The 23336-nt window shown below is 40.7% G+C and overlaps 1 protein-coding gene across 1 annotated transcript in view; it reads right to left on the reverse strand.

Annotated features, from left to right (window-relative positions):
- fasn (fatty acid synthase) overlaps positions 1-23336 on the reverse strand; it is a 44789-nt gene that overhangs the window by 16645 nt on the left and 4808 nt on the right. Inside the window, exons 2-24 of the mRNA XM_062526215.1 lie at positions 22202-22342; positions 21883-22035; positions 20377-20550; positions 20076-20276; positions 19508-19630; positions 17290-17405; positions 12484-12618; positions 11790-12264; positions 11491-11678; positions 10814-11003; positions 8299-8393; positions 7975-8109; positions 6650-6853; positions 6371-6486; positions 5758-5933; positions 5212-5403; positions 5010-5090; positions 4737-4916; positions 4363-4542; positions 2873-3076; positions 1909-2222; positions 1068-1451; positions 171-335 (exon numbers count right to left, since the gene is read on the reverse strand). Coding sequence (XP_062382199.1) covers positions 171-335; positions 1068-1451; positions 1909-2222; positions 2873-3076; positions 4363-4542; positions 4737-4916; positions 5010-5090; positions 5212-5403; positions 5758-5933; positions 6371-6486; positions 6650-6853; positions 7975-8109; positions 8299-8393; positions 10814-11003; positions 11491-11678; positions 11790-12264; positions 12484-12618; positions 17290-17405; positions 19508-19630; positions 20076-20276; positions 20377-20550; positions 21883-22035; positions 22202-22328 — 4308 coding nt within the window. The 5' untranslated portion in view covers positions 22329-22342. The remainder of the gene's footprint in view (positions 1-170; positions 336-1067; positions 1452-1908; positions 2223-2872; positions 3077-4362; positions 4543-4736; positions 4917-5009; positions 5091-5211; positions 5404-5757; positions 5934-6370; positions 6487-6649; positions 6854-7974; positions 8110-8298; positions 8394-10813; positions 11004-11490; positions 11679-11789; positions 12265-12483; positions 12619-17289; positions 17406-19507; positions 19631-20075; positions 20277-20376; positions 20551-21882; positions 22036-22201; positions 22343-23336) is intronic.

Consider the following 23336-nt stretch of genomic DNA (forward strand, 5'->3'; position numbering starts at 1 on the left):
TGCAGGGCTGGATTTGTTTCATTGTTTCACATCTTGACGTCCTGCCTCATGTACTGTACCAGAACACAATATTTTAGTTTTGGAAAATGTTGCACAAGCCTGAAGCCTGGTAGAGTACTTTCCACACCAATTAAAATCATGTGTTGAGTTGTATATTCAACTCATCCTACCTTTAAAGTTTCCACCCATTTGTAATGCATGTCATCCACAGACAGGAAGACAGGTTGCTTGCTAGGGGTCCGCTTGCGACAAAGAAACAAAACTGTACCATAGAAGGACTTCTTCAGAGCAACAACAGTCAGAGAAGCCTGATCAATCAACTTCTCCCATTCAGCCTGCAGGGAAGGACAGGAGTTACTGACTCTTACACACCACCAACATATATTGCATTAATACAAAACAAAGAGCCAAAAACTTTATAACGTACTGTATATACATACACATTAACAGCTTTGAGATAGAAGACGCATCTAAGGTTGCTTTCACACTAGGTCCTTTTAACTGGACCGGACCCGAGTGCGGTTACTTCTACCGTAGTTGGTCTGTGTTCACATTACATGTTTGTCTGCGCACCCGGGTCCGTTTGCGTCATAGGCAACACAAACTTCCAGAATTCTGTTTACAAATATCACTTGGCAACACAGCAGAAGGTGGTGCAATGAAGAAGACAAAGGTAAAGATTCTTTAGAATCTTTAGAACGTTTGCTTAGCAATTTGCTCCAGCATTCTAGCGAACCGGACCCCAGACCACCTTTTCAGGCGGACCCGGGTCCGGTCCCGGGTCCGCACCCGAGTTCGGTACGGTTCCGTTCACATTATAAAAAACAACCGAACCATCGGACCAAACGAGCCCGGGTCCGGTCCAGCGGACCTAGTGTGAATGCGCCCTAAGACTCTTTTAAACTAAAATTTCAGATCAACCAAATGGACGGATATCCCTCTCTAGCATGCACTAAACTCCAAACGAGATTTTTGCTTCAATATTGTTGAAAATTCAATCCAACATCGATCAATTGTTTTTTTTATCCAGAACTGATATCAACATACGAAACCCATATGTACTGTACCTGTGTCATTAGACCCTTCTGGTTGTTTTGTGAGGTGAGGAAGGCCAGCATCTCCCCCAATGTGTCTCCCTTCAGTAGGGTGTGCAATAAGACAAATCCCCCCTCCTTTGCAGCTGAGGCTAGGTTCCCCAGCATTTCCACTGTAGAAATACAACTCAAGACACAGTTGTAGATGACTAGATCAGCCTTTGTTAGAGCCCCAGTTGCAGCACTCTGTCTGGGATCCCATACAGCTGAGGAAACCCCAAGGTCATCCATAGAACTCTGAAGAGAATCCAGCAGATCACCAGAGACATCTGTGGCTATGTAGTCAACATGCAACATGGGCTGAATGTTCAGGAGGTCAGCAGCACGAGAGAAGATGCGACCCTCACCAGACATAACCTGATGAACAATGGGAGAAAGTGTGCAAGGAGTAACTCAGAAACCACAAATGCTGTTTATGCTAATTACACAATAGATTTATTTCTTGTACTCAACATTCTGAAAAGGCTTTTAACAAAGCTGAAAGCAAAATGTAGCTAAAGCTATAAACTACAACGGTTCATTGTTAACGTAGCCTATTGTTGCTCATACTGTAACTTGGGCTGACAGACTAGATAAGTAAAAAAACAGTTACAGGAGTGAGATTCATGATAATAGAAGAGAGAAAGTCCAAAATTAAAGAAAGTAAGGGTTTATTTTTGAAGGACAGAGTGCAGGTGTGTGTGTGTCTGTGTGTGTGTGTGTGTGTGAGTGTGAGTGTACTGCAAAATAGTACCGCTGCTGAATGCATGTAGGGGAAACACAGTGGTGCACTAAAATATGGGAATTATATATAGATGTACAACAGTTCACTAACCTCCAGTACTTTAACTTTTCCAGGTGTGCTGTTCTCTAGGACAGTGTCGAGACAGTTTCTCAGTGCTTTGGAGTCCAGCAGACCATTAAGTAGAGGATCAGTGAGCAGGCAGTTACGTTCCTTTTGTACAGTAAGCTCCAGTTCAGACTGCAGGTTGCCATTCAGTTCCAGACCACAAAGCACTGATAGCAGCCTTAGCAATCCCTCCTCAAACTTTTCGTCAATTGAATGAGCCTCACTGACATTCTCCAGACCTGGGATAGCGATCTTCACACCCTGGTGTTGGAGCTTTCCTTGTAGATGGTTGATGAGGACTACAAATACACACAAGTGAAATAAGTTAGTGAACTTGTTCTGTGGCTTTTGGTATTGGGTCAATATCTTCCTTGACCTCTAATAGTTTGTTCATATAAAAATGGTGAGCTAGCTACCTAAAAGGACTACACATCCTTGGAAATACCACCCATTGGAACTGCTGGAAGCTTGCTAACATGCTACCTATTGTCTTTTAGCAAAATAATCAGCAATGTCATGCTGTGAATGGTTTTCTTTCATTTTTGTGGTGTGTTTCTACCCGGAACAGAGAAATACATAGAACATAACCTGGATGGATGGTGGGAACAACAAGTGTATTTATGTCCATTTCACGACCTTATATCATCAAAATGGATTTAAAAGATATCAAAATGGTTGCATGATGAAAGTATACATCCAAAAGTGGCAAATGATTGCATAGTCTTGCTTTAAGCTTGCAAGTTCTAAATATGCTTGATAACTCCTTCCAAACCAAACCAAAGTGAGGCAATACATCCTGATTGAAATAGACTATCCAAAAATACAGTAAAGCTCATCATTCAACAAAAAAGTTGCTATTCTCAATCTCAAAGTTAACTGAAGTAGATATGATTGGCTTATATTCTCATCATGCTGTGGAATATATGATTTTTAGATCATGATTGTTTACCTTTACAGGCCTTCATCTGTTCTCCCAGCTTTGTATTGGTCTCTAAGCAATCAGTCTGGCAGTAGGGAACAAACTCAAACTCCTCAAGTGTTGGTGGTCTCTGTTGCTGCTGGCGACGGGGAGCCACAGTCGCATGGAGACCGGAGATCTGTACCCCACCTGCAGTTATGTTGTCCAGGCAGCGATTGACAAAGACATCCACAGCTGAAAAGACAGAAGAGGAGGCACACATATATTAAAGCAACACTAAAGCACTTTTCCTCTGTTGCACACACTATTTGTTTATCCAGCAAATAACAGACAAGGAAGAATATGTTGCATGATTTTATGAAAGTATGATGTATTGCGACATCGAAGCAAGTCAAATTTGTAGTTTCTGATGTCTCATTTCATCGAACTACAGATACACTACCCCACCTCGTAAAGTTACATAGTGCGGTTATAGCCGATAGAGGGCCGCAAAGTGAAAGCAGAAGTGCCTGTCACCCTGTTACGAGTTGATGAACCGCTGAAATGATTTTGGAAACATTATTTTAAAGGGATAGTTCGGGTTTTAAGACACAAAGTTATATGGGTTCCCTGTCAGCAACGTTGTGCATCAGCACTGACTTACCCCCCAACAGCGTCCTGTGAGCCGAGATTTTCAGCCGTTTTTTGATGCTGAAGAAAGTAGTCCGGCAAGTTGCTGGGGTCACGAAAGTAAAGTGTTTTTCTTCTCATAACCATATAACCATATGCGTTCAAAAGAGTGATATATTTGCACCACAAAAACGTTGTCCAGCTGTCAGTAGCGCGCAGTGATAGGAATCGAGAAAAATAGTGGCAAGTGATAACGAGGTTTGAATTTTTCCTGGACAACGTGTTTGTGGTGCAAATATATCACTCTTTTGAACGCATATGGTTTTGAGAAGAAAAACACTTTACTTTCGTGACCCCAGCAACTTGCCTGACTACTTTCTTCAGCATCAAAAACCGGCTGGATCTCGGCTCACAGGACGCCGTCGGGGGGTAAGTCAGTGCTGATGCACAACGTTGCTGACAGGGAACCCATATAACTTTGTGTCTTAAAACCCGAACTATCCCTTTAAGGTACGAAAAACTCTTTAGTGTTGCTTTAACATTTTATCTACAATTGTAATTGTGAATTAAACATAATTTTCACAATGTTCCAAAATGTAAATTAACTAAATTAATTCTTATATGGCTAGTGTGAATGAATGAAGAGAACATCTTATACTTTAAGTACGTGTTCAATCAATTGAATTGATTTATATCAGTAACAGTAGGCTACATCTCCAAATTCAAAAATAGTAGCATAACGGTCAATAAAAGTGGACAGTCAGAGCAGCACAGAATACTAAAAGCCATGCAGAGGGTCCTGTTAGCTCTAAAACATTCAGTCGCATTTGGTGCCTACATTTTGTGAACGTGTTCAATTCATTCTCTAGTTTAAAGATGCTGAGAATGTATTTTCTGGTGTTTTTATGTACCTTTCTTGTCATTTACGTAGTCATGTACAAACTTCTTGTGCCATGTAGGGTCCAGAGATACAGAGCGGATCCGTGTAGGCAGGCGGAGACTGCGGCCAGACAAACCTACTACAATCATCTGCAACATGGTATCTAGAAAGGTAACCCAGTTCCCGGTCCACTCCAGTTTTCCTTGGTCACCTACAACATCCAGTTAGAATCAGACCACTAAAGCTTACACACAGTCTATGAATACAGATTATTGGTTGAAATGATCAATTTAATCACTACAGTGTACATATCAAATTGTTCAACTCAAATAATAATAATTTCCATTTTCTCCATCAACTGTGTCTTATTTAATGTGTAATGGCTCAAGGCATTCAGGAACACACCAGCACAGTTAGATTCCAAGATGCCCTGGAAGGTTTTGCCATAGTCGTAACCACGCAGTCGCAGCTCTTTATAGATGTCACTTGACTTCAGCTTGGCATCCTCCTTCACAGTTTTCATGACTTCTGCCAGCTGAGTGTGGCAGTAGTTCAAAGCAGTATCCTCAAGAAGACTAATTTTGCCTATTGAGGGAAACGATCATCCACAGGTTTCAGACTTCTGTTTAATTAGGGATGTTTTTACTTTTAATAAATTGGTGTCTGCCTGTGACTTACCACTGACAGCCAGATTGCCATTCTCAGACACCTCAAAGCGATTCGTCACAGGCATGAACCTTACCTCCAACTGGACAGAACCTGTAATCGGTCAAGAAACAAAGTTTTCAGCTGATCCTTCTTAAACTTCTCTAGCTCATGTTCAACTCTTCAATGCACCACTTAAACTTGACAATACTTCAACAGATGTGGTCAGTCTTACCCTCCTTAGGAAGGATGGTGGCATTGTGAATTGTAACATCTTGGAAGGTCACAGGGGTTTGCTCCATCACAGTTCCCAAACTTTTTATCAGAGTTCTCCAGGCTAGTATCAAGTAGCCCGTAGCAGGGTAAAGAACACGTCCATCAATGCAGTGACCCTCCAAGAAGTAGTCTGGAGACTCAGGGTTCAAATCTATTTAAAGGATTGAAAACCACACATATTTCAGAACAGATGTTTAAATATTTACAGTCCTTGGCATGTGACGATATCTCCTGGTGATAACAGGACCACAAACACACTACTTCACGAGCAGTATGGCAAGTGGTAAAAGGCATGATTAAAGGCACCAACTATTTATTCAACTATACACTGTTCATTATTAATCTCTACTGTCTACACAACTGGACTCAACCTGCACCGGTAATCTAAAAAACAAAGCTCGTCACAGAAACATTTTGAGTCGATCACTGCAAATCTATTCTGAAAGATTTCAGTACATGCAACACTAAATATCCATCGCAAAATGGATGTGCAAACTGCTCTCACCAATGTTGTAGACTACAGCAGAAGAGGAACCCCCCGATCCAGATGGGAAGTCTTCTGCTTTGGGCACATCCCATATTTGTGCATGATCCCACAAGATATACGGGGAGAGCAGAGTAGTCCCTGCAGGAACTGGGTATTCCATGGCTGGGTACAGTTGGTTGCTGTTCAAGTTGATACTATTGGGGGAAAAGAAAAATGATATATACTGTATAAGTATATATATATATATATATATATATTCCTACACAAAACCTTTTAAGAAACCTTGTGGACAGCCAACTCCCCTTCACTTGCATCTGTGCACAATTTAGGTATAATCCACTCAACAGTACTCAGTTCATTCAGCCTCAGCAGTACCTTGCTAGTATTCAATTTTAATTATCGTAATTATCCTTTGATGAACTATCTATTCATGGAACAACTACAGCAGATTTAGTTGGGCTCATGTTTACCTATTAAATGGTTTGTAATGACATCCTGCATAATGAGGGACAATATACTCTGTGATTTCGACAGCAAGCCCATCTACCGGTACCTTAGCTATACATCACCTGTTGGACTTGAGTTTGACATTATTTTTGGTATAAGCACATATCAGCCAAACTATGCCTACCTGTTCATGTACACTTTGCCTATATGGGACAGGAAGAACTCCAGATTGTTTCCATGGCCTCTCTTCATCAGTGGAAGAATGGTGCAAGTAGGCTTGAGGCTCCGTTTAAGGATTGCCTGAGAGTCATCACACAATACATTAATCATCTAAGTACAGACCCACCCACTGTTACATTCACTAGAATTGTGAACAGACCGTTGGGACAGATATATTATTGCCTTCATGAAATGCAAACTGAGCACTTGACAAAACAAAATGCGTGCATAAGTACATTCTAACCTGGAGAAGAGCATGTGGCGCAATTTCCACCACCACAGCATTGTCTGGCACAAAACCGAGGCCCTCCTGGAAGAGCACAGGGCTCACCAAGTTGTTGACATGGTACTCTGCAGAGGAGTAGAGTGCCAGTGGGCTCTCCCAATCTGCTTGTGAGATAGAGGTGCTGATCCAGCGGGCTGAGCGTGGCTTAGGGCTCTTAATAACCTGAAACCATTTTAAACAGGTTATTGATGACTGTTTAAACAAGATACTGTAAGTTAGACCTTACTAGCCTTCCTGAAGTACTCAGTTTGACAAAAGGAATTACATTTTGACCAGATGTTTTAGCACCATTATATTGTTTCTCTTCCTTAATACTAGTGGTGTAATTGACCATAGTTGATCCACGATCTGTACAGACCTATGTCGATGCTTCAGTCTGTGTGCATGCTATGAACTTTCCAAATGAATGTGCTCAACATAACTTTACATGATTCCCTTCACTATTGTACATTCTACAACGGATAGTTCCGTTCCTTGATTATGATTGGCTGAATCGCGTTTGATGCCGTTGTATATATCATGATAAACACACAACTTGACCGCATATCGTTCTATAGTAATGCGCTAGCACAACTAGCACAAGTGGTGCTAGTGGCTGCGTCTCGTTGTTGCATGGCAACCATTCATATGGAAGGAATATATCTCTTGGAGGAAGAATGATTATCTATGAATACATCGTTAAATTTTTCGTTGCAGTGCCTTTGTTTCATGAAATCTTGCTAGATCGACGTAATAACCGTTTTATAAGAACAATAAGCCACTCGAGTCTGTGCTTTATACTGTATAATCAAACAGCTAAGGGGGTTTTAGGTCCGCTTCGCGTCGTGCCTAACAACGCCCCTTAGCTGTTCGTTTATACAGTATAAAGCACGGCCTCTCGGGGCTTATTGCTTAATTAGAACATATGGTATGCATACATTATAGGGCATAGTGCAGGGTCTGTAGTTTGTGAGATAAATATATTGTGTTTGTTTTGAAAGATACAGTATACAGTGCTAGACAGTGCAAACCAATCAAATAGCTAAACTGTAACTGGTAAATTAATCACTGATTCTATTTGCTGGTTGAAATTGTGGTGTCTCGTTCAACATATTTATTTGACAGACAGACCTCAACAATAATACATTTAGGAACATTTAGAGATATGACACAATAGTATGTATGGGTCATGGGTCACATTTTGAATAATAAGTGAAATAATCTAAATGAGTCAGCATATTCCATAGATATTCTATAGCTGAAGTCTCTTTTTGTGCATGTATTCTGTTGGTTGAGTAACTTACCCTTTGCAGAGCAGCCAGTAGGTTGGGTGCAATGGAGGCCATATAGTAAGAGTGAAAGGCCACACCAGCACTACGCACCTCTTTGGCAAAAATGCCCTTTTCCTTCAGTTCTGCTACAAATTTACTGACTGCATCCTGTGGAGACAGATTAAAGGCATATTTTACCATGGTTAGATTTCACATGCACACAATCTACCAGGAAACTCTGGCATTTATGCATTTCAGATTTTTCTTATAGACAAATTTGTCACATACGGTATACGGCTTACTACAAAATGTCCTATCAACTTTTTTTTTGGCCATGAATGCATGGTCTTGGAGTACCTGGGGCCCTGAAATGGTGACTGTGTCCTCAGAATTATGGCAAGCAGGAACCACACCTTGTGGGCACTGGGCCTTACTCTCTTCCCATGTAAGACCTGGTCAATTAAAAAGAAAAGAAAGAAAATGGGAAGATATTATTAACAGAGGGCTTTTTAAAATGTGCAGTAAAATGCAAATTCAGTGAGTTATTACAACCTTGTCAAAGTTAATAAAAGAACATATTGATGTTGGTTGGTTAGTAGTAATGCAGCATTTATGTGAGTAGTTATGCAAACAAGCTGACTTTAATAATGAAATGTGAACTGTGTTGTCTGACCAGTTAAACTGTGGAGTTACCGTAATCCTTGAGACAGTTCTATCTTTGAGACAAGAGGGTGTGAGTTTGACATCGTTAATTACCGACAGAGCAAAGTCAGACACAGCAAGAGGGCAGAGTCTTGCCTACAGTATGTTATTGTGACAGCCACAACACATTTTGATTTTTTTGAGGACAAACACTGAAAGGAGCTGAGGCTGCTAAAAGGATCGTGGTCCAATGGTTCTCTTGATTCTATTCTAAGGTTATTTTATTTGAGGGTACTAAGGGAAAGTTACCCCTGGAAGAGGGAGAACACTGATGGAAGTCAGAAGTGTGTCTGGACAAGAGAGACTGCAAGGGGAGCAGGTTCTTGTGAGACAAATCAGTGAGACTAAATGCCACAGGACACAATGGTCCAGTGAGAATTGGTTCACAGCAAGGATTGAGGGACCAATGCTCTGGTCAGTGGCGCTTCAATGGCTGCAGCTAAGGTGAACACAGAGTACTTGGAGTTCATTCAAGTTACAAAATGACCCCAGACAGTGTTTCTGGATTGGTATTTGTTGATGTCTCTTATAAAAGTGAAAGGAAGCGGTGACTCTGGAAATAGGCAACGAAACTACATCGCATATCAAATTATTTCAGAAGTACTGTATGGCAGCACATCTTGTTGTAAACAAATAATTTAAATGTAGTTGTTTACTCAATTTCAAAGGAAATACAGGTCAGTCTTGTTTAATACAGCACAGCTATTGGCAGGGTACAAATACAATTTATACACCATCACTGTGTAACAGTGTTCCCACTCTAAGTCAAATATACATTTCAAAGCTGCCATCATTGCCCATATAAGGAGTTCCGGATGTTAATTGAAGCTAACTGCCTATGGCAAGTTGCATTGAAAGTTAGCTCTGGGGTAGCAAAGATCAAAGTGTGCCATCTTCACCTACCGAAGATCACAGTATCCACTTGAGGCAGAGGACAAAACTTTGTAGCGCAAAACGTCGAACTTCAGAGGTCTATTGGGGCTGGGCATTATGACTTAAAAATAACATTGCAATATTTTTAGTCTATTTCACGATATACAATATAGAGCTCAATATTTACATGTAGACATCTATTCTAAAATAATTCATGAATTCATCCTGTGATGTTTTAAGAATTCTTCCCAGCAGTCTACTGTGAACATTTCTCATAGGGGAAAATGTGCACACAAATTTCAACAGACCTAAATAGGGTAGATCAATTGATTTATTTTTGCCTATTAGCAGATCATTCAGCAGGGCCTGTTATTTGGCTTTATCATTCTCTCTTCTTCTTTCCTTGCCTTCTTCTCCAGGCCCCTCTGCCCGTCCACTCTTCAGGTTAGACTGTTAACTCACTGCTAGACTGCTAACTTTCCAAATAAATGACGAGCTCTTTTCCAAAATGCTATAAATCCATTTTTGACATTAACATTAAAAAGTCATGTTATTTAATTGTGCATTTCAGGTAATATCAATAAAAGTGCAGTGTGTTGCTTTGATTGGGTAAAGAGCTCTTCCAATTTAGTTTGTTTCAATCAGTCACTGATATGTCTCCATATGAATGATGATTGCTTACATTGGGTAGAAGGTAAGGTAACAGTGTGATGCATTACATAATTAGTTGTTCGGTTATTGATTGATAAATGACACGGTTGTGTAGTAGCCTAATCTGCCTTAATGTGCGGATCTCATCAATTTAATTTAAACATCAAGCTGGAGGAAGCATAGATAAACATTTAGCACAAAAAAAGCATGGATGGGGAGTGAGATGTGTACATACTGTAGATAGCCCTTCTGCCTTAATGCATGGATATTGTTGTAAGTTTAATTTAAAAATCCCTTGCTATTTTGTTTCGAAACCAAATTAGAACTGCTTCCATATTCTATTACCCTTGCTAATTTTTGAACAACACTAACTTACGCTACCCATAGACAGTGACTGTGTCTACACCTAGAAATCACACCCTCTTCTGAATAGACTGTTCAAGATTGGTTGGTGAGTGTGTGATGTGCATTGTTCACGTTGTTCACGTTGTTGAGGGAGGGAGAGAGAGATACCAGAAACTCCAGAGTAGCTAGACGGTTTTGTCAGAACAAATTCAAATACTCTAACATTTGTCTAGTCCCCAGCCTAGTATTACACACTTGTCTAGTCCCCAGCCTAGTATTACACACTTGTCTGATATCTTACCAACAGCGGCCATGCCTCCTGGTGGCAGGTTGGCCTCCTTGATGCAGCGTCCCCGCCAGTAAGCTGCAAGGATTGCCTCCGTGTGACTCAATGATCCATCAGCATATCCACAGGCCAGCTCACCTACAGAGTGCCCTACGATCCCATCAGGCTGTAGCCCCATTTTCTGCAGCATATCAATCTGGGCAATCTGGAGGGGTACAAACACACACATGTACAAAGACTACAAAGGCTAGGCCTACAAATAGAACACATGATACAGAAATTCTGGTAGTTGAGAATTCTGTAGATATCGGTTATGTTGAACCCACATTGTCTCAATTTTAGCATTAATCATAAATTAACACATTTGGCCTATTTACCAGTGAAATCTAATAGCAAAAATGGGAATGCATGTTAAATTCACTAAGGTGAAAGAACAAGATGGCAGTTTGGGCTACAAACATCAGTATAGACATAGGATCAACCTTCCCATGTCTACCTGATCAAAACGTGCGGTGTTGCCTGTTCATTCACTCAGTTCATTTGTCTCTTTTTGCAAATGTAATGCCAGACAAATAGAAACCTTACCACTTGCTTTCCTGGTCATGCAACACTGTGCATGCACTCCCATAATTGCTGTGGGAGTCCCATCTAAAACTAGAGCCTTCAGAGTTAGACCACACATATTTCCATACCTGAATAGCTGCCAGGCCCACAAAAGCATGAACGGTGTCCTCAAAGGTGGTCTCGTCAGCATCCATGAGCAGCTTTGAGATACACAGACCTGTGTCCTTCAGTGCAATGTCTGAGCGCTGGATGGAGTCCCGAAACACCTGGAGCTGCATTAGGCTACGGCCCATACCTGCCCATTGTGTGCCCATACCTACGGAAAATTCACACAGATATGTTGTTCAAGTATTAATACGGCACTCACCTCCGCTTAATTTGTATTTAGACAATGCAAACAATCTGAGATTCCATTGTTGTACATCACCTGAGCAAATATACCAGAGAGGCCGTTGTGTAGGTGAGGTCTGGAGTATCTCACGGTTGTCATTTTCTGTTCCAGTAAGTACATAACCCCTGTAAGGCATGCTGGCGGTTGGCATGCCTGATACCTCATTCAACAGGGTCAAAAAACTGTGGTCCTCAGTGTGCTTTTTGGCCTGAAGTAGAAGTTCATCCACGGCATTCTCAGTACGTCCACATACCTGCACCAGTTTTGGCAGCTGGGTGGACTGTGACTTGACTTTGGATGTAATTGAGACCTTGGGAACAGGGGGTTGCAAGATTATGTGTACATTGGATCCACCAAAGCCAAAGGAGTTTATGCCCACAATGCCACCACTTGTGGGAATAGGCTTGGTCACCACTTGTACACGGCCATCCACAAGCGCTGGGATGTCTGGATTGGGGTTGTTGAAGTGGATATTTGGGGCCCACATGCCATGCTCCAGAGACAAGACCACCTGTTGTAAAAGGTACCACGGATAACAACTAATTTAGTTCAGAAAAGCAGATGTGAAAGTTGTATGACTTGGTATTCAGTTAATGTCCAGTCCACTGATAATTATGCTCAGAGTTAAGGACACACCACAATAAAACAGCTGGAAAAAGGTGCTGAAATTGAACTGGGTCCGATCTGAACTTGATAGAAAGAGTGAGATTTAAAAACAAAAAAGGCTTACCTTGGCAAGAGCAGCCAAACCAGAGGCAGGCTCAGGGTGACCCATGTTGGATTTGGTAGAGCCAATCAGCAGGGGTTTACGTTCTTCCTGGCAGAAAACACTGACAATACCATTCACCTCCTGGGGGTCACCCACCTAAGGAAATGAATTCACTTTGAGTTAGAACTGAAGGACTAGCTGCACTGTACCGAACTGAGCAAAAAAACATAGCAGTAGTTCCACATAATTGTGTAGAAATCAAGATGTCAAGAGTTTTCTTGGACACACCATTACATCTGTTCTTACATTGCTTTGCATTTGGACTGCATTTACCTATACCTCGAAGGTATAGCGAAAGAGTAAGGCCCGAAGCAGTCAAAGATAGTTAGTCATAGTCATCTTAGTGGATATCTGAGCAACAATTTATAAACTAGAAAATGTAATTCCATGAAAGGAATTACCATTGCATGTAAATGCAAAAAGGTTGTTGTGTAAAACATTGTATTGGGCCTATAGTTAAAAAGACAACATAGGCTATGTATGACACAGAAGCATAGATAAATAACAATAACTCAATTCCAATTCCACTGAAATTACTTGGACACCCACATTTAAAAAGCGATTTATGAAAATGCATCAACATATTTTGGAAAATAACTCCTCATTTATTAGAATTTAAAAGACTGAAGTTGCCAACTTCAAACGAGTTGCAAGCGCTGACACTTTAGTAGCCTACTGAAGTTCACCTACAGTGAAACGACTGGTAGCTTACATAGCCTACATATATACACTTTAATGCAGGTTAAACGTATTGGAATACAATCTCAAACAATAATCAACGATGATGCAGCAAGGTAGGATATCTAGCAAAACGTTGTACAGGATATTTTATGTTGGCTACACAAACATATTACAGGATGAGCTAGTATGTTCTTCGAAGTGTTATGTGTGTGTGATCCTATTAGGAATGTACAATAAGCTGTTAAAGGTTTTTGGATTTGTGAATGATATGAAAGCCAAATGATTGCCTGGCTAGAAGTAAGTAGCTAAAACGAGTGCTAGCTTGCTAACAAACAAACGTGAAAATGATAGCAACTTAATGCAGTTTGTACTAGAAACGACTGTGAGAAAAAGGCAAACCTAAATGGTGCAACAACTAGGTGTCAGGCGTATGTCTATCCGGTTGGACTTAAAACGCTGGGTGAAGATCGGTGTTGTGTAGGCTGCACTGTGAAGATGTTGTGTAGCTGCTAAGCCCTGTTGGCTGCAGCCGACCACGTTAGCCTGGAGCAAGTTATGTTTGTCGTTAGCTTAAAGGGATATTCCGCCATTTTTGGAAATACGCTCATTTTCCACCTTCCCTCGAGCAAAACAATCGATATTTACCTTGTTCCCGTTCATCCAGCCATTCTGTGAGTCTGGCGATACAACTTTTAGCTTCAGCCTAGCATATCATTGAATCGGATTAGACCATTAGCTTCTCGCCTGCTAGCTTCATGTTTAAAAGTGACTAAGATTTTTGGTAATTTTCCCATTTAAAACGTGTCTCCTCTCAAGTTAGAAAGTGCAATAAGACCAACTGAAAATGAAACCTGCCGTTTTTCTAGGCTGATTTGACATGGAACTACACTCTCATCTGGCGGAATAATCAAGGCAACTTGCAGCTACTGGCACTACTACTGCTTGTTGTCTATGGGGACTATTTTCAGATGCTGCGTAAGATATCACTGCGCCTATGGTACGTTTGCAAGTTGCCTTGATTATTACGCCAGATGAGAGTGTAGTTCCATGTCAAATCAGCCTAGAAAAACGGCAGGTTTCATTTTCAGTTGGTCTTATTGCACTTTCTAACTTGAGAGGAGACACGTTTTAAATGGGAAAATTACCAGAAATCTTAGTCACTTTTAAACATGAAGCTAGCAGGCGAGAAGCTAATGGTCTAATCCGATTCAATGATCTATGCTAGGCTGAAGCTAAAACTTGTATCGCCAGACTCACAGAATGGCTGGATGAACGGGAACAAGGTAAATATCGATTGTTTTGCTCGAGGGGAGGTGGAAAATGAGCGTATTTCCAAAAATGGCGGAATATCCCTTTAATACAGTGCTTACTTTGACGTTAGATTAGATTGTCTTAGCTGTTGATAACGTTACCTAGAGCAAACCGGTTACTGTAACGATGTTAACAATCAAGTAGGCTTAAGGAGTAGCCTACAGGAGGAGACAAGATGATAACGTCCAGGTTTAGCCTACTGCAGCTCTGTGGCATGGTAGAATGTTTACACAGCTGTTACAGTAGGTTTAGCCAGGCTCTGGGTTTAGCCTGGTTTAGCGCAGCAAAGATCCTTGATTACTGACAGCTGAGCACTGACGTAACAATTAATCTTTGCCGCCAAAGGGTCTCAATGTAAACTCTATGGGAATGTTAAACTCTTTTATCGTAAATATTTCAAAAAGTATGAAGTTCACAAATGTGAAAAATACAATCGTCAAATCTCCGTTACAAGACCTTTGTATGAGTGTTTGAATGACGTCAAACGGTTAAGTGGTTTTAGCGTTATAAACCGTGGATTTTGGTCGGAAGAAGCATAATAACATTAAGAAGAATAGGGATAACAGTACATTGCATTCACATGCAATGTAATTATACACTGCCTGGCCACAAAAAGGTTATCACCTGGATTTAACTAAGCAAATAGGTAAGAGCCTCCCTGTGGGGACAGTGCTATGATCTGGAGTTGCTGTAGTTGGTCAGGTCTAGGTTCAGCAATGTTATGTGCCCAACGAATTCAGCTGGTCAGCTGACCTTCTGAATACTGAATGACAAGGTTATTCTTCCCTGATGAATCCTGGCATTGTCATCTTGGAATATGCACGTGCCATCAAAGTCAAATTGTGAAAGAGTGGTTCAGGGAGCATGAGACATAATTTTCACACATGGATTGGCTACCAGAGTCCAGACCTTAACCCCATTGAGAATCTTGTGCTGGAGAGGACTGCGCAGTAGGGGTGGGCGATATGGACAAAAAATAATATCTCGATATTCTTTGTGATTTTGACGATAACGGTAATTAGTCCAGAATTAGTCAGAGTAAACATTAGTTATGTTATCCAATTGCGTGCAGTGAGATTTTCAAATGCATGCTTGGTGCCGCCCCTCGAGTTGGGCCATTTTCATTATTCGTGGCCAGACCCTTAATCTGAAAGATTCCAGGGTCTGGTTTACTACCAGGCTACCATTTTGATATGAAGTGTTGAAATTTTGGAGATAAGGTTGTGACAAAATTTGTTGAGACAAAGCTACCCAGTCGATTTGCAATGACACCATACTGTGTGCACTCACTGCACTGTTCACGCCAAGAGTGAATTTCACCAATGGACTACTTTCATTTATGGATTTTTTTTTTTTTTGGTTCGTCTTAACTTCTACATGTAAAGCACTTTGTACATGACAAATGTGTTATAAAATAAAAGCTTACATTTCAATTTCAACTTAATTGCTAATAGGGGTGTCATGATTCTCCAAATCCTCATTTCAATTTAATTTTCGATTATAAAGTCACAATTCACGACTTTCGATCTTTCTTAAAATATTACTTTTAAAGCATTCCTTATGTTATTTATTTTTTTTCCAAAGCATTTTAAAGCATTCCTTATGCTATTTACTTTTTGAGCTTTTTCCTATTCTGTCCCAACCTAAAACAATAAAAATAGACATGAACATGATTAAATTATCATTCTGTGTTGCTTCATTTCACTGTTTTAGCACACTCTAAAGAGACCCAAGGATAGTGTTCATGGAATATGCACTTATCAATGTGCATTTTAAGCCTTAAAGTAGGCTCATTTTGTTGGCTAGTTGAGTAGGTTAAGTTAGAGTTAACTGAAGTGAATGAATGACAAATACTTCCACACTGGTGATTCCAGAGTAGCAAGAGGGGCTCTGATTTCGGTTGGTTGATGTGTAGTCTTTAACTGGCTGCAGCCTAAAGCAAGAGGAGTGTTAATGCCACAGTTCAACATGTGTGAGGTTTTTTTGGGGTCTTGGCATACATGCTGGACATGACATTGGGGGAATGGGTGCTATTTTTTTGCATTTGATACAGTATCTCCCTTTTTTGCCTTCTGTAGAGATATCCAGATATCCAGCTGCAGGGTCAAAGAGTATTACAGTATATGGCTTTCACGTAAGGGGTAACGGCCAACGAGATGACCTGTTCGATGGAAATAATGGCGAGGTGGAGGCTTAGAACTCCGGCGACGTGTGCAGCACAGAGACATTACTATGTTATGTACATTACTATGTTATGAACGTCTGTATTGCAGTTTGGATGCAACATGACCGTTCATTTAAACTTCACAATTAGTTTGGCGAATCTATATTCAAGCGCGATATGGCCAAAAATTGGAACAACTTCAAAGGCAGCCTGTTATACGAAGTTAATGGCCACCCAATCAGCGAAGAGAATCCCATTATTAAGGGAGATAAATACAATAGAACAGCAGCACAGCTGTGCTTTGAAACCTATTCTTTTCACACTGTTTTCATGGCTTGCGTGGCAGAACAGTTTGCCACTGCGCCACTCAGTGAGCTGTTGTGAACACCATGGTCAACAAGTCCAAGAATGAATGATGTGGCAACTTTTATTTCAATTTAAATTCAGTGGCCACTTCGTATGAAAGACCTATAATACTCCTAAGTGTAGAGGACCACTGATTTCTTTGGCTTTGTTTTTTTGATGCTCACACATTACCCACCTGCCTGGATTTTATTTTGAATGAGAGGCAGGGATTGTACTGTGTAAAGGCTCTGTGAATTTGCGCTTACCTTTGTACCAGTACCATGAGCCTCAATGTACTCCACCTGGTCCAAAGAGATGCCAATATCCTGATAGAGTGATCGAACAAGACGCTGTTGCATCTCTCCTGAGGGGAAGGTTACACCTGCAAGCATCAGATACACATTAGTCTTGTTTGCCCTCTCAGGACCAAGCCTTAGTATGCCAGCAGCAAATCAAGTGAAAATTGTCCCTGTTCTATACAGACTAAATAAACAAAATCTGACATGAATATTGTGCTGAAAGGGGCTGTTTGTGATTCTGTGACTAAGTACAGTAGGGTTGTGCCGATCGTGATGGTTGACAGACATCACGATGGGAAGCAATGGGCACGATGGGCACTTATTTCTGGGTAGGGCCTACAGACTGGGTGGGCTACTTAAGATTTTAGTGAGTGACCGCGATGTAGTCTTAAAGGGATATTCCGCCATTTTTGGAAATACGCTCATTTTCCACCTTCCCTCGAGCAAAACAATCGATATTTACCTTGTTCCCGTTCATCCAGCCATTCTGTGAGTCTGGCGATACAACTTTTAGCTTCAGCCTAGCATATCATTGAATCGGATTAGACCATTAGCTTCTCGCCTGCTAGCTTCATGTTTAAAAGTGACTAAGATTTTTGGTAATTTTCCCATTTAAAACGTGTCTCCTCTCAAGTTAGAAAGTGCAATAAGACCAACTGAAAATGAAACCTGCCGTTTTTCTAGGCTGATTTGACATGGAACTACACTCTCATCTGGCGGAATAATCAAGGCAACTTGCAGCTACTGGCACTACTACTGCTTGTTGTCTATGGGGACTATTTTCAGATGCTGCGTAAGATATCACTGCGCCTATGGTACGTTTGCAAGTTGCCTTGATTATTACGCCAGATGAGAGTGTAGTTCCATGTCAAATCAGCCTAGAAAAACGGCAGGTTTCATTTTCAGTTGGTCTTATTGCACTTTCTAACTTGAGAGGAGACACGTTTTAAATGGGAAAATTACCAGAAATCTTAGTCACTTTTAAACATGAAGCTAGCAGGCGAGAAGCTAATGGTCTAATCCGATTCAATGATCTATGCTAGGCTGAAGCTAAAACTTGTATCGCCAGACTCACAGAATGGCTGGATGAACGGGAACAAGGTAAATATCGATTGTTTTGCTCGAGGGGAGGTGGAAAATGAGCGTATTTCCAAAAATGGCGGAATATCCCTTTAAGTAGCTTTTTTTTGCTACGTCCAGCGAAGGCTGGCGATGTGGATAGCCTACCGCTGGTTGGTGTACAAGCAAGTGTTCAGATAGGCTGTCTATCAGCCTTTTATTAGGATTGATCTTGGAGCAGGCCTTCCTAGACTGGTCAGTATCTTAGCTGTTCACTTTCATCAGGCCATATAGCCTATATAATATGTAATATTTATTATGTAGAAAAATGTAATTTATTTCTGTACAGACACATGATAACTAATTGATCCTATTTTTGCAATGCATCGGTCTGTGCTGTCTGCCATGTGATTTGCTATCGGTTATCTGTCTATTTAGTTGCAAACAGTGTGCACATCTAAATAAAGGTGCAGGAGCCAAAAACTTAAGATCCAAAAAAGAGTAAAAGGTCCGCACACTTGCTCTCACTTAGTTTACTTTAACAATTCAAGTTACGTTTCGAGCAGCATGGCTCTCCTTCAGTAGTCTGAAGAAGAGCCATGCGGCTCGAAACGTAACTTGAATTAATAAAGTAAACTAAGTGAGAGCAAGTGTGCGGACCTTTTACTCTTTATCGGTTATCTGTCTGCCATGTGATATGTTATCTGTTATCTACCAGTGTTATCTAGCATTACAATGCTAATAAAGTCTCGTTTCTACCGTTTTTATGGGATAACTGCCATATCATTATCTCTTGTTTATACATATAATTAACCCTCGTCTTTGCATGCAACTCCGTCTGTTGATGACACATCCTTGGTTCTGTTTAAAAATGCAGCCTGGCTCACTAGATAGCACCAAGGCTCAAACATTTCTGAATGGAACCTGAATGAAGCCCTACGTCGGGTGTAAGATGAAAGTGAAAGGTGAAAGGTGAAAGGTGAAAGGTTCAATTAAGGCTGGCTTCCAAGCTAGGTGAAAAGGCCTTTTCAGGCAATATCATATTAAAAGTATTATGTTTTCTTGTTTTGCAAACTTCATAGCCTACTGGAAAAAAAAGTTTATTTCTTGTTTTCTAAGTTAATACCTTGCTCTTTGTAGCCATCTGTGTTGTTGCCTGCATTAAGCACTGTAGCATAGATTCTTTTGGCTGCAGATTTCTTAGTCAACAGCACCACAACAGCTGCTTCAGATCGGCAGTAACCATTTCCTAAAGGATAAACAAAAACACACACACAGCCAGTCATTAATAATTAGATAAGGAATGCTATGGTATACTAGCCTGGGTTTCCCATACTGCCTTGCGCGGTGATTTCTTTCACGCTGCTAAGGCAGTCTGGAAACTAACGCCCCCATTTTCGCCTAATGTTGGTGGCCAATCACAGAACAGGGGAGAAAGCAAGACCATGATGAGCTATGCAGAGACGCATTTGATTGACATCCGTGGCGCCCAATGAACAGATCTGGGCATTTTTTCAAATAGAAAAAGAAAATTAACGTCTGGTTGCCAGACCACGTCTCATTTGAGAAGTGGGAGGCGTTAGCCAGGCTAATGGTATACAACAATCCATCAATCAAGTTGGTACAGCAATGTACTAAACATAGAAAATCAGGGGCTGTTCAACTAGACTCTTTAGAAGCATTAAAAAAGTTACCCGAGGAGTCAAATGACTTGCAGGTTCCATCTGGACTTAACATGCCAAGCTTCATGAACTGTACTGAGGTGTTGGGCTTCAGTAAAAGGTTTACTCCGCCTACCAGTGCAGCATCACATTGGCCGTTACGTATGGCATTAAAAGCATTCTCCAGAGCTAAGAGACTTGAAGAGCAAGCGGTGTCAATGGCTGTACTGGGACCTGTAATGTAAAAAACAATTGTCTGAATTTAACATTTTCCACAATATCCAGACTGTTTTGGTTGACTAAAAACAACAGGTTGTGTTGAACAAAACCATACCATTGAAGTCAAAAAAGTAGGAAATACGATTTGCAAACATGGCACGCTGGCAACCGGTCATGCTGTATCCCAACAACTCCTCTGGATCTCTACTGAAGGCCTCTCCTGCCTCAGAGCCACTGACTCCAATATAAACTCCAGTTTTAGAGCCACGCATTGTCATCGGGTTTATACCTGTGCAAGCCCCCACAAAAAAAGACAAAAGACAGATATTCAAGAGTGATCATGGGTTTTCCAATCATTTCTGACTTCACTTACAGATAGGCTGACCCATGCTAAAATTGACTAAAAAGAGGAATATAAAATAATCTTAATGCCTTAATCCAAATAGATAAATGCTCTTCCTTAAAATACAGAGGTCATAAGTATTTAGAGGAAGAGGAAGAAAGATGTTTACTTTTAAAGGAACACTTCACCGTTTTTTCATATTAAACTATGTTATTCCCTTAATTAAGACGAGTTGATACATACCTCTCACGTTTCAATGCGTGCACTTACTGACTCACGCATTGAAACGTGAGAGGTATGTAATCAACTCGTCTTAGATAAGGGAATAACGTAGTTTAATATGAAGAAACGGTGAAGTGTTCCTTTAAAGGCTAGTTATTTCATGGATCCAGGATACTATGCATCCTGATAAAAGTTTCCTTGGTCTTTGGAATTAAAATTGCCCCAAATCATCACATACCTTTCACCATACCTAGAAATTGGCATGGTGTTTTTTTCACTTCGCCAATCAGCTGTTTTGATTTGCATTGAGTTCAATGAGCATCAACCAGCTAATAGGCTAACTGAAAGAAAACCACCATAAGGGCTTTTACAGAGTTAGCACTAGCGACGCGAGCAAGTAACACGAGCTCACTTTCATAGTGTACACAGCGGACGCAAGCAACGTGGGCCATATGTGAAATGCAATAGACCTCTCTCGCAACAGGGGTTAGCACTGTATTATCCATATTCAACAACACTCCACAACCATTTAACACCACTGGTATTCTTATAAACATTGGACAATAATTTGTCTCTCTCCCATTTCAGCCTCTCGAGTAGGGCAAACAGCATTGACTTCATACACACATACAACGTTGATTAGTCAATTCTTTTTGGGTAGCCGGGAAGAAATGTGGATGTGTTTGTACAAGAAGCTTGCATAGTTTTTCCTCTATTGTATTCAAACCTTTCCCACTATTGTATTCAAACCTTCTTCTGTAAATAAAGCATATATTTGAAATAATTGACAATTCTTGCAGTGTCGCCCCCACCGACAACGCATAGTATTGCGCGTATCGCATACCAAAAACTGGGATGACACATTTTGCTACACATGGATGGCCGAAGCGTAGTGATACTTAGCCTCGCGTTGAATCTGTAAGCGCCCTGATAGCTGGATATTTCCTTATTTCTTTACTTAAGGCATTAAGATCAATTTCCAAAAGATGATTTTGTATTTCCCTTTTTAGGTCAAAGTCAAGCATAGGCTCCTCAAGCATACGTCCTTTTCCTTACCTCCATCAACAATGGCCTCATATGAAATTTCTAGCATGAGGCGGAGCTGAGGATCCATGGTGTGGGCCTGCTTGGGATGCACACCAAAGAAGGCAGCATCAAACCTGTCAATTTCTTTGAGTTTACCATTTCTGCAGGGCAGCCCATAAACACCTAGACAAGAAATAAAGATTGTTCAAAGAACAGTGAACTACCATATTAATAAGCGTGGTTTTCTTGAAAAAAAAATCCTATTTAGTTCAATCTACAACCAGATAACAGAGCATAATGAGTAAGGTCATCTTCCCAATTGTACACTTAAATGTACTGTATGACTTACCTGGCTTCCACCGTCTGTCATCCTCTGTAACCATATCAACAGAATTAAAAAGATTTTCCCAGAATTCTTCTAAATTGTTGGATTCAGGAAGTCGCCCTGAAATCCCAGCTATGACGATATCCTCCATCGTGTCAAGAAGTGCTGTGAAGTGGGAGAGAGAGAAAAAAAATGATTGCTAGATATAGTACAGTTGCATGCAAAAGTCTGGGCACCACTGAGCATTTTTGAGATGAAAAGACCTTAAGAGACAAAATTAGATGAATTTAACAATATAAATAAAAAGTAAAAAAAAAAATGACTTGAGAAAACCTTTGAACACCCCTCCATCTTAAATTTCCGGTATACAGTAGCTATGTAACGATACAGTCAACTCATAATTCTATATGATTCACGATTTTAAGTTAGCGATGCGATTTTCTCATGGAACAGTTTTGAATAAAAGTAATACTAACGGATAACATTTAGCAACAGCAGGCCTTGATGCATGATTGTCAATGTTTGGATTAAATGTGCTGCTGAGGGTTGTGTCTATTGAGAGCCAGAGAGAAAGGGGCAAGGAGACTACTCTTTGTCCTTGCTAAAGTTGCACATAGCACTACAATGAACAACAATGCAATACTGAAACCATTGATTTGTTTTGATCCGTCACCCACTCACCACATTGGACTCCGTAAAAGGAGGGTAGGGCGGACGCAGTTTTCTGTTAATAGCTTGAGAGCACAGGACCTAGGTTAACAAAACATTTTTTGTATGTTGGTCTCAAGGGTCCATTTCAACAGTTCCTTAACTACTCATTTGTGGTACAGCACCACCTGGTTAAAATAAAAGGCAAAAAGGAGGTGTAAAAATAAGATGTAATCGCAGTATCTTTGGCTGACATGTTCAAAACTGCATGAAATTTGAAGCGTATGATCGTAATGATACCCTCTGAATGTATACAAAGTTTTGGGGAATCAGTCCTCGGGTCACACAGTAAATGAATTTACGTACATTTAATGACTGTACACCAGTCAGCCTGTAGATAGTGGTGTAGAGCGAAGGGTTGCTGATAAATGATGACTGTACTTACTACATTTCTACAAGCAAGCACGCAGACACAGACACACACACACACACACTCTCTGGTCAGTGTTAG

This window comes from Sardina pilchardus, chromosome 22, assembly GCF_963854185.1.
Source record: "Sardina pilchardus chromosome 22, fSarPil1.1, whole genome shotgun sequence".
Taxonomy (NCBI): domain Eukaryota; kingdom Metazoa; phylum Chordata; class Actinopteri; order Clupeiformes; family Clupeidae; genus Sardina; species Sardina pilchardus.